General features: G+C 35.3%; 1 protein-coding gene across 1 annotated transcript; it reads right to left on the bottom strand.

Annotated features, from left to right (window-relative positions):
• Positions 1–1454: 1454 nt before the first annotated feature.
• LOC122602107 (cyclin-dependent kinase C-2-like) lies at positions 1455–11509 on the bottom strand. The gene is made up of 12 exons (XM_043774839.1): positions 11269–11509; positions 7347–7428; positions 7130–7220; positions 7005–7034; positions 6797–6906; positions 6645–6717; positions 5836–5956; positions 5484–5601; positions 4367–4506; positions 4217–4274; positions 3042–3112; positions 1455–2440 (listed from the first exon to the last, which is right to left on the bottom strand). Exons 1-12 carry the CDS (start codon positions 11376–11378, stop codon positions 1915–1917), a joined length of 1530 nt encoding a protein of 509 aa, XP_043630774.1. The 5' UTR covers positions 11379–11509; the 3' UTR covers positions 1455–1914.
• Positions 11510–12291: the final 782 nt, after the last annotated feature.

The raw sequence follows: 12291 nt of genomic DNA, 5'->3' as shown, positions 1-12291 counted from the left end.
AGAACATTATTCATTGAAACATTTTATCAAACACTTAATGTTCATATACAAATCTGAAATTTTAAATAAGATAACCTATATCAAACCTACAAAATTCTTAGAGGAAATCAACAAAGAAAGAATCCAGTTTATATTTGATACTTAAAAAACACATTATATCATCATCCTTTATAATTGCATCATACCATCAAACCTACAAAATTATTACGATTATAAATTCCTGGAAAACATCAGACATCAAAACTAAAAAGCTTTAACCTTTCCCAATATAATTCATAAATCAAATAAAACTCACATTCATTTACATGAGGTAATGAAAAAACGGTCTTAAAAAATATGTCATCATCATCATCATCAGTCTTAACAGAAGCCGCTTAGATCTATGTCTCTACATATTCTTCTTCTTTTCGAATTCAAGACAAAAATAAATACATTGATTATAGATATATGTATGTGTATGGATAGATTTATAGATTTATGTATATATATATAAATATATAGTTTATATATATTCATCTTCAAAAGTTGGATTAAAAGAATAATGAAAGAACAAGAAAGAGATGAAAGAAACTGGCGGAGAAGAAAATTTTTATATCAGATGATTATAAAATCTGTTTTAGTCTCCCTTTCTCTCCATTTTCCCTCTATTCACTTTTTTTTTCAACTTTCAAAAATCAAAAGTCTTGTCCTTTTTACACACACTCAAACACCTCACAATACACACCAATTTCATCATCTCTATTTCATCATCTCTATGTCATACTTCCTATGTGGCAATGTTGATAACTTGACAACAAACAAAAGTGACAAAGAAAGATATAAAGTTAAGCCGAAAAAGGGGATGGAAAACGTTTCCCTTTTACAAAGTTAGGGCAAATTTGTGACACAAAATCATATACGTATTAAGCTGGAATGGATCCCTTGATAAAAGAAATGAAGAGTAAATAAAAAGAAGATAAAATAGAAGGGATGAAAGACAACTATATATGGTCATATGGATTTGAACTTCATACATCATTTTGAAGGTATTCAATATTCATGCCTTAATAAACCGAAAATTTTTGTATGATTGGACAAACAAGGTGCGCTGTAATGCTCGATACTTCGACTTTTTATCTAGACAGAATTGAGTTTGGTTTAACTCGTACACACTCCTACTAGATATCAACGAGCTTAAAACACGTGTAATTTACATAACCATATTCTAACTCTAGAAATAAGTAACCAAAATACAACAACTTAAGCTAAAACATAAACCATTTTCTAGGGCTAATTCCTCCCCCTAAAAGTGGTCATGTGGCCAGAAACCTCAAATGCCACACATTGTATGCTGCTGTACACTAAATAACAGTCGGGAGTCATACATGTTTAAAACATATCTTACATTCGATCACGCTATTAGGCTTCCATATAATATTCATTAAGTCATTAGTCATTCCTGCAATAATAAGAAATTGACAGCGAAAATTCGCTTGTGGGTTCACATGTAATAATCAAGCGAAAAAAAACAGCAAAACAAGTACCAGTACATCCGCGAATCCCAAGTGCACCAACTTTGGTTTAAATAGTCAATGACCGGCTCATAGTAAAAGATTGTCCAAAGAACAGTCTCAGATTACAAAAATAGTAGTACAATAATTAAATGACAACTACAATCAACGCTTCACCCAGATTTCTTGCTCAAGACGACGACGATAACCCTAAATAAACGGTCTAAAAGCAACTGCTAGGGACGTTATCTCAAAGCATTGGGTAGTAGTTCTTCAGTCACAACATGATAATTTAAGTCAATAACTGCAATATATTCTCTCTTTAAAAACAAATGCATAACCTTATTTGTAGGTATGTTTGTGTGTTTTCATTATATATAAGAGATTTACACAACCAGCTTTCTGACCCACCCTCTTCATAGCCTTACTGTTGCCAGTTATTATACTGTTGGCCACGATTTCCTCCCATTGCATTGCCACGACTACCACCAGGTCCACCGGCCCCACTGTATGAGCCACCCCCACCTTGTGGATAATTTAAAGGACCGACCACGTAGCCACTATTACCACCACTACCCCGACCATATGTTTGTGGAGGAGGGTATGGGCCGCTGCCACGATTTGGGTGATGATTGTACCCGCCAGAGGGATTTCCACCCTGCGGATATCTGCTTGGTCCCGCTGAAGGTCCACCACGGCCTTTCCCGTAGTGATGGCCAGGTCCACCTGCAACCAGCTGAGGTTGAGAACCATGTAGTGGTGCGTTTGGAAGTCCGGGTCTCATCTGGCCATGAGCTTGGCCAGACTGCTGCTGCATTGGCGGAGGAATACGGGAATGTTGCTGCTGTTGGTGTTGTATTTTCTGACGCTTTGCAGCTTCATCATGTTGTCGCTGTTGCTGCCGTTTTTTCTTGGTCTGAAACTCATGGGAAGCCTCATATTTAGGTAAACTGGACAAAGAAATTGTCAAATGTCACATAATTAGCATGCTTCCCAAACTGAACATGATATTCGCAACAATAGGAGTCAAATAGGTTGGGTTGAAACAAAGTTCATGTCAAAACTGTTGAAACTTTAAGAAAGAATGAGTTCATGTCAGCCCAGACCTGCAAATACTTCTTTCCAAATTTTATACCTTTGTATAACATGTTACTGCTTTATATAATTAGTTATTGCTTTAAGAAATTTGCTATTTACAGCCCTTAGGGGTTAAGGTGTAGTAAACGGTTAAGGGACAGTTACTGCATGTTATCTATAGCCCCGAAGGCTACGAATAGCAAAATCCTTGTTTTAAACGAGATGATAAAAAACTAAAGTACTAGAATATCACAACTTCTTTTCGAAAAAGCAACTTAGACAATTCTATGCATTTAAATATGATTCAGATACTTTTTCGTTAATTCATTTAACACACTTCCATCTTGTTAAATTTATTTGGTTCAATCTATTACCATGACCCATTTCAACTTTGATATATAAACCGCCCAAACTAACCGATTTGTTGTCAAAAGTGACACCTCTAATTCATATTATCCAGGAGATCAGCCCTACCTCTTGGGATCGCAAGGTAATGGGTCAATCCAGAAATACTCTGCATCGAGTGCATCCTTGGCTGATATTCTCTACATAACAAACAAGTATGTAAGAAGGCAACAGTCAGGATAAGTAAACCCCGAAGAGCAGAATATTTCTGACACGCATAACTTATGAATGGATTAAATGCAACTATAGCCATGAAACCCGAATGGGTACAGCGCTTGATTTCTTTCTCACCAAATTAGAGCGGTATCTGCATTGTCATTGGTATCATTAAAATCCGATTTAGATGGTTATACCTAGCCTTGATCTAATCAATTTCACGCCATAATTGAAGTCAATCGGCTTCTTTTCTTATTTACGAATCTTTAATGGATCAAAAAGGATACAATGAAATAAAAGCAGATCAAAAGAAGATGTGACAAACGAGTAAAATGTTCCCATATTATAGTCATTGAATAATACCACATCTGGCACACTAATTATACAAGGTAAAAAACCTTATGCTTCCCAAAGGAAAAGGTCCAACTGTTTGACCCATAATATAGATGGCTACGTCTAGCCTTGAAAAACCTGTCTCGAGTTCTTCATTTTTATAACCTTCTTTAGTGGGTCAAACCCGGGTAAAATCTAAAAATAGCTTAAAGGAAATGTGTCAAACAAGTCGAAGGTCATCCTCTATACAGCAAAAAACGTTTAAAGAACTGTGACTTGAAAAAAAAAACTTGAGGCCAAACCAATTACCTAACTGACCTAATTCAACTCATACCACAAGTTCACCCATTTTGAAATGCTACCCAACCTGCCTATTTTGACACCTTTAGATCACTACTGCCGTCAACAATCATAAAAAACTTGAAATAGAAGGAGCTAAAAATATATCAAAATGACTGCACATTAGTAGATAAACCTTTGACTATTTTTATGGCTAAAAATATATCACTACTGCCGCCTATTTTGACGCCTTTAGATCACTACTGCCCTCACATCTTGTTTTTTTAATCCATGAAAAGCATGGGGGCCCAAACATTTATATATATATTGAAATATTGGTATGTGAGGGGTTCTACACCCAAGCTTGGGTATCTAACAGCCACATACTCCATTTTCTCTCACTCTCTCTCTCTCTCTCTCTCTCTCTATATATATATATATATATTATATTATAAATATCAGAGCTTCCCTGATACCTGAGAAGGATCAAGGGTAAGCATTTTTTCAAGCAACTCCAAAGCATGCCGATCGAAACTACAATCAAAGGAGAAAGGAATATGAAGTTATAACTCACATGTGAAGACAAAAACCATTCTTATTAAAAGAAGAAAAACAAAATTACGTACTGTCTGAAGACCTCCCGAAGACGCCTTTTCAAAGGCCTTGTAGGCTTGAAGTTGTTGTACCAAGGAATTTTAGAAACCCCAGGCCAGTTTATCTCATCAGGAGCTCCACAGAGTTCAAAGATTTTACTTAGCTGCTCTGGCTACTCATTTTCAAAAAAGATCAAAAACAAAAGATGATTCATTTAGATATTTATTACAAAATATTATGGGTAATAATGACTACAGGTCTACAAACACAAATGCAAACTATCACTAGAAGAATGTGATGCGGTAGCATTTGAACTCGGATTCGACTAGACCCATACCCGTATGGAATAATCTAGAATCATGAGGAACCATCTAAAGTTACTTTCTTTATTCCTAACTCTTTGGGATTCCTAATGTATTTAATTTAGTTTTAAACTTTATGGTTTCTTCTCATAATTCCCCTCTATAAATGGGATGTAAGTTTGGTTAAAAAAATAGTTTTTGATCAATGATATGAAATATTTTTCCTCCCTATACACAATTATGTGTTAGTGTGTGTGAAATTGCCTAATTTTCGGTATTCTATGTGAATCAACGAATTTTAGAAGAATTGTTCCTGGGTATTCTTAGAATCAACAGGTTCAATTATCTACCCCTTTTTTTCTCGCTGCGTCAGAATGTAATCATCACATAGCGCTGAATGAATCTACTTAAATTCATTTCATATTAACCAGCATCTATCAATGACAGTTATGTTGGTTATTCATGGAACATATACTTCAACTAACTTGAAAATGTCTAAGTTGCAAAGAATGTATGGTGACATATAGAGAGTCTAACAACTATGACTACAAACACAAATGCAAACTATCACTAGAAGAATGTAATCATCACATAGCGCTGAATGAAACTATTTATATTCATTTGATATTAACCAGCATCCATCAATGACAGTTATGTTGGTTATTCATCAAACATATACTTCAACTAATTTGAAAATGTCTAAGTTGCAGAGAATGTATGGTGACATATAAAGATACAAGACGGCTTTCGAAATACAACTTACACTAACCGATCACCAAAACTTCTCATGCATACCATTATATTTTTACCATTTACCCCCTTGAGTTTTAATGAAAAGAGCACTTGCCTCGTCCTTGCCAGGAAAGATTGGTTTCCCGTGCAACAGCTCAGCAAAAATACATCCAACTGACCACATATCTACAGCTGGCCCATACTTTGTGGTCCCCAGCAACAACTCTGGTGGTCTATTCAGATCATAGTACATCAGAGATGTTGCAGTTCCATACATAAGCTAATTTACGTATCCAATGATTGTGATTTAAAGACATTACTATATTAATTTTTTTTCTTAGCAATTGGATCATTAAGTCCAATCGCATATTTATGAAAGTATAAACAAGACATGCATTTTAGTAGTTTTTAAGCAATCGAATATTGTGTTTTAACAAATAAGAGAGAAAGAGAGTAAACGTCGATACCTATACCATAAAGTGATCACACGGTTAGTAAGATTACCATTGTGATCATTTGAAAATGAACGTGCAAGCCCAAAATCTGCTAGCTTCAAATTTCCTTCATTGTCTATTAAAAGATTAGAACCTGCAAGCACAATCAGGCAGACATCAAAGCTTAAACCAAACAAATGGAAAATCCATCTTTTCCTGTTTTAGATATTAAAAAGAGAAATGACCAAAGATTTCAAAAATCATTTAGAACATTCCTAATTATAGCGTCAGATTGTTTTTACCGAACTAAGACTACCATATGTATATATAAAAAGGCACAACAGGGCAACAAATGAGGCATATCAAGTGAAATAAAGACAGTAACTAATATTGAAAATCAGAAGCAAATGTCAAAAAAGAAAAATAGTTCTCTAAACCAACTTTCCATGTCAGAAAAGGAGAATAACAAGAGAAGTCAGGCTTAACAAGATTTAAACCTACAACATTAAACTTTAAAGACCCGTGAAACTAGAGAATTGCAAGCATCGGATACGATTTTGTTGCAGTTTGTTGGCCAAAAAGATATTACTTCTTTCTTTCTTGTACAATTACAAACTTCAAATTGAGTTTGGATAGTAGCTAGTAATTAGCATATATCATCAACAGTAAGTATAAAAGTAAGGGACATTATAAACACACTTGAACAGAAAGTGACTTGGACATTATAAAATATTTGTACCTCAGATATCAGAAATTCAGCTAATAAATGTATTATTGTCCCGATATTCATTTGTCTTGTTGACAATTTCATTTATAAATCAAATAACTTGCAATGACAATACCTTTGATGTCACGATGAAGTACTTGATTTACATGACAGTAGTGAAGCCCTGTCAAAAGCTGTCTCATATAGCACTTAGAGAAGAAGAATAGGTAAGTATACCATTTGACCGTCCAAAATTAGAGCAAACGGCAACTTAGTTTTCAGTAGTACCTTAATCTGTGGAACAGAAAATCTCATTCCAGGACGATCAGCTAGGCCAGTTAAGTCATGGTCCATATACTCAAAAACCATGTAAATGCCGCCCTTATATTTGTTACCATCTGCATATATATTTTAAGCAATTCAATTTCCAGAAACTAAATTGACATGAAGACCAACTCAAATGTTATCGCAGCAATTACTAATTGTGAACACTTGCCTGGCCTTCCTTGATCTTCTTTCTCAGGCCCTACACGGCAAAACATGCACATAATATGTTGTCACTCGTATAAAATTAAACAAATATGAAAACATTAACTAGTAACTGAATTAAACATAAGTTACCTGGGGAAGTAACAATCTCTTTAAGCTTTATTACATTCTCGTGATGCAGCTTCTTTAAAATTTTTATCTCACGTATCGCAGTTATAGGAAACTGTGGGTACAAAGTAGATTTAAGCATATTGGAAAAAAACAGACTCCCTTCACCATGAAATTTATGTGTTCTCATATATTTTTATGCGCATATAAAACAAGTTTTGTGCAGTAATAAATATGTTACCCCCTCCCTCTCATTGTCCATCCGTATCTTCTTCAAAGCAACAATTTCCCCTGTTCGGATTTCCTTAGCCATGTATACCTGACTGAAAACCAACATTGCAGCAGAGAATTGTAAGTTCAGAGAAAACTTCACTATGAAAAAGGAAAATCAGTAAAGTACAAAACGAACAAACATAACAATAAAAGATGTCTGTACATTTTCCTAATGAAAAGTAACTCGACTGAGTAAAAGATAAAAGATGAGCAATTAGTACAAAAACTGCTTCAACAAAGAAACAACTCCTCGAAACCTAGAACTAAAAGTACCAATTTCTATGAATATATTTCATTGACATATTACTCAAAACATTAAGGTAACTATACCAATCCTTCCAGCTTGAAATCCTTGTTTATCATCAACCATGAAATGAAACAAAAAGCTTAAAAAGTAAGGAACCCCTGTGAAGCCGAACATATAATAAATATGGATGCCTTGCCTCATGAAACAGAACTGTAGTCCTAATTTCGTAGTCCAAAAGAAAGGTAAATTTGAGGGTATATGTGAAATGTCAAGTTTCGGATAAAAAATTCCTAATCATACCCGAGATTGAGAGTCACGACCGGCCTAACCATGAATCAGAACCATGAATCAACAGAATACTTGTAAATAGTAAGCAGACTGCTAAAGGATTAGAGATATATTGAGCTAGCTAACCCCTAATTACAATAGTTGGTTCAGAGGATTCAGACTCAAAACAAAAAACTGAATTAAGATTGTTAATTATAAGACACTACTTAGTATCCAATACCATATAAATGAGATTTTCAGTAAAAAGACGAGATCCCAATATCAGTCGGGGAAAGAAGATGACTTTTAGATCAAGGCGTTGGTATTATTACTATATTATGCAGATAGAATAGCAGTAAACAAACATTTTATCTACAATGGTAGAAAAATATGAAAGTTTAATTCTTGTAAGCAGCTAAGCAAGCCAAGGAGAAGAAACAGCCTCAAAATCAACTAATCTTCAGGTAAATAACCTTAAAACCTATGCAGCAAGCCATAAAGATTAAATAAAAGGACAAACACCTGATAGCCATAGACCTAAGTTTTAGAACACATTTATCAGCTTATCAACCAAACAAGCACACTGATAAGATACCAAAACGTCAAAAGACCCAATTAATGTTGTTAAGCAGAAAATTAAATGGGAAAGAACAGTTGATGGGCAAGAAACCAGAGGGTCAGGGCTCGCATGGGTAGTTAGTATCTAAATAGCAGGTTGAGTTGACATTTGGAGTCGGTTCATGTTTACCTATTCAACTTGGGTTCTTTGTTTGGGAGACATAACCCCTCTCGAATCGGCCCTTGCGTTTCAGTTTTAAATTTTTTATAAATACAATCGCCTGCTTATTTCTTAGTTTCTAACATTTGGTTCCATTGCCGGGAAACTTTTAAAGCGATGGTGCAAACAAAGAGTTCAGAAACTGGTGGTTCCAATTCAGATCAAGTCTCCACCCAATTGGCTGCTATTATGGCCAAGTTGGAAACCATGGGGATACCATACAAAAAGATGTTGCCGCCCTCAAAGCCAACTCCAAGCACAAGTCTACCATCAGTTCAGGCAAGCCTGAAGATGGCAAGACTTCTAGGAACAACAATAGACAATTTCGTCCATACCATAAATTGGACTTTCCATCTTTCAGCGAAGGAGATCCAAGGAGATGGATTTTGAAGGTTGAGAAGTATTTCCGCTTCTACCACACCCCTGAAGACAACATGGTAGACGTGGCAGCGATGCATCTGGAGGGTGATGCCCTAGATTTGTACTCATGGCTGACAAAAGAATGCGAGATTACCTACTGGGATGAGCTTGTTGCTGTCTTGCAAAAACAATTTGGACCACCTGAATTTCAAAACCTGGATGAACCCCTGTGTAGTGTAAAACAGATTGGTAGTGTTCTAGAATACCGGCAGGAGTTCGCCCAAGTCTCAAACTGGCCCGAGCATTGCTTGTTGGGGGTCTTTTTTTATAGACTTAAGGAAGAACTAAAATCCGATGTCCATATACACAAAACCAGATCTGTTTTGAAGTCCGTAAGTTTGGCTCTTGAGTTTGAGGCAAAAACAGCCACACTTCATCAATTTTAAATGGCGGCTCTACAGCTGTCACAACTGCAGACTCAAAGCCAGCATCTTTAAGCACTGTTGGCCATGCTATTTTCTCCCAAAACCGCCCTGAAAACCACCTCACCGCCATGATATCAAAAGAGAGAATATTTCCGGTTCGGGGAAAAATACAATCCCGGACACCATTGTAAAACGGGAATTTTCAAGCTTTTTGAAATAGCTGCGCGGGAGAGGAAGCATCGGTAAACTGAACTACCTAAAATCAGCCTTCATGCACTTTTTGGTCAGTCATGCATATCCACTATAAAACTTTATGGCATTTTAGGCACAAGGAAGGTATTGAATCTAATTGATAACAGATCCACGCACAACTTCAAATCTCTAATAATTTGGTTAGTGATTCGAAATACATACACCAAGTTATCTCTCCTATTGGCGTCCAAATCGTGAACGGTGATATTCTACATTGCAGTCATATTTGCACAAATGTCTCACTGCAACTTTCAGACCTAAATGTGACCCAAAACTTTTATCCGTTTATGTTAGGGGGAGCTGATTTGATACTCGGTAACCAATGGTTAGCAACTCTTCATACAGTTCAAGCAAACTGGAAAGAGATTTTTTTGAAGTTCTTAACGGTTAAGAATACAAGCTACAGGGAATAGCACCAGAACCTCAACAAGCTGCTATCTTTCGCAACCTCACAATTATACCAGTTGATCAGTCTTCGTGCACACGGCTTGAGGATAAGTCGTCTCTTGGGGCAGGAACCAGGAAGTAATGATAAGATACCAGAGGTCAAAAGACCCAATTAATGTTGTCAAGCAGAAAGATAAATGGTGAAGAGCAGTTGATGGGCAAGAAATCAGAGGGGCAGGCTGGCATGAGCAGTTGTTAGTAGTAAATAGCAGGTTGAATTTACATTTGGAGTCAGTTCATGTCTATCTATTTTACTTGGGTTCTTTGTTTGCGAGACATAGCCCCTCTCGAATCAGGCCTTGCATTTTAGTATTAATTAATAAAATCACCTGCTTATTTCTTAATTTCTATCACAGACATCAATTGAAGTTACTAGAAAAGAATAAGCCTTCAAACACTAGAACAATTAATGTGGTATATTAAGTGGTTAAACAATTTATGTTACATATGAAATACTAAAATGCTAACTGACTCTCAAAAACGCACATATCACGTAAAACAGATTAAAAAGTGCCTCTTATTCTCATATAAAGAAAATAACCAACAACTGAATGTCCATTAATTAACTAAATAGTCTTGAACTAGATTAGCTAGAGCCATATGACATCAATAAGGAATATCAAACTATTAAAGACGAAATAACATATTGCATAGTATATTAAAAATTTCTTTTCGCAACAATGCAATATAGTACGAGCCAACTTTGTTGTGACCTGCAAGACATATCAAAGGCTCCACATATAACCCGAAACCCCCATTAAACCAGACAGGCCACTAACTCTCCCATAAATTCTACTAGGCTGAGTCAGTGACCCCTAAAAACTTCGAGCTTATGGCATTCAAATTTAGAACTTCTTTAAAAAAAAAAAGAAAAAAAAGAAAGAAACCGTTATCGCTAAGCCACCCGTTTCATATAATACATAGTTAAATATAGGGCAAAAAGCTAATAAAAAGTTAATAATTTGTTAAATTCTAACTAATAAAATACAAGGCAAAGCTTGGTTCTTGATTATAAGAAAACAACGAATAACACATCATATCATATATATAATTACATATAAGAAAAAGATTAAAACTTTATACAGAAATTGTAAAATAAAAAGTGTAAGATTACCCATAAGTTCCTTCACCAATTTGTTCTAGTTTTTCGAAACAGTCAACACTCCGAGAACCCCATGTCGGAGCATCGACGGTGTTCAGCTGTCCCGCTGCCGCTATCGCCATCGCTAACTCCGGTTGTTGTGCAGGTAGCTAGCTCCGGCAAGAAATTTATTTAAATCGAAATTAGGGTTTTTGTGAGAGTGAGAAGAGAGAAAGAAGCAATCAAAGGGGGCTTGTAGGTTACAAGATTTATTTATTTATTGTTTTGAATATTAAAAGTTTTTATGGTTGGTTAAAGTTATATGTCGTGATTGAGTTTTAGATATATATTTTCATTTGGTATAAATTTCAACAAAAGTTATATAACACAAAAAAATATATATAAGGTCAAAGTTAACAAATTAAGACTTTGAATATTCAAAATGTGACACTTTTAGTGGGACGGAGGGAGTATTTATTTTGGGTAAAAGAGTTGTCGTTTTTTGTTTATATCATAAACAACTAACCATTATTGATTCTTTTAAATAGTTATCTATATCTATACTTTTTTATAAAGCAAATTGGGTTTAAGGAAGTAAGAACCTGAAAAGTCTAAAATACCCTAAAAAAATTTAGGGCATCCCCTTAAACCCTTTTCTCACACAAAATTCCTCCCAAAGCCATTCCCAAATTTGATGACGGCAGCGGCCGGCCGTCATCTTCACCTCTATCCACCACATCGCCGTCAACTCTGTCCCCATCCATCTCGATTTGCATCTCCGGTTTGATGTTGCTGCTACGTCGTATTCTTCTTTTATTTTTTCATATAATTAATATTTTTCTATCAAATATTCTACAAGTATTTAAACCCGTATCACGACAATTATCAAATTAATTTTTCTTATCGACACAAAGTCATGATTGGAATCGCGGTTGATGTTGTTTTCTCTAACAGTTAAAACCTTAATTTTTAATTCCTTCAGCAGATTTCAACATTTGATTCATTATATGTATAATGAAACAAATGTCAGAATAATTTTTGTAAAGATTTAAATAT

The sequence above is a fragment of the Erigeron canadensis genome, chromosome 1 (assembly GCF_010389155.1).
Source record: "Erigeron canadensis isolate Cc75 chromosome 1, C_canadensis_v1, whole genome shotgun sequence".
Taxonomy (NCBI): Eukaryota; Viridiplantae; Streptophyta; class Magnoliopsida; order Asterales; family Asteraceae; genus Erigeron; species Erigeron canadensis.
The sequence above is the reverse complement of the archived record's forward strand: the minus strand, read 5'-3'. Positions and strand labels throughout refer to the sequence as shown.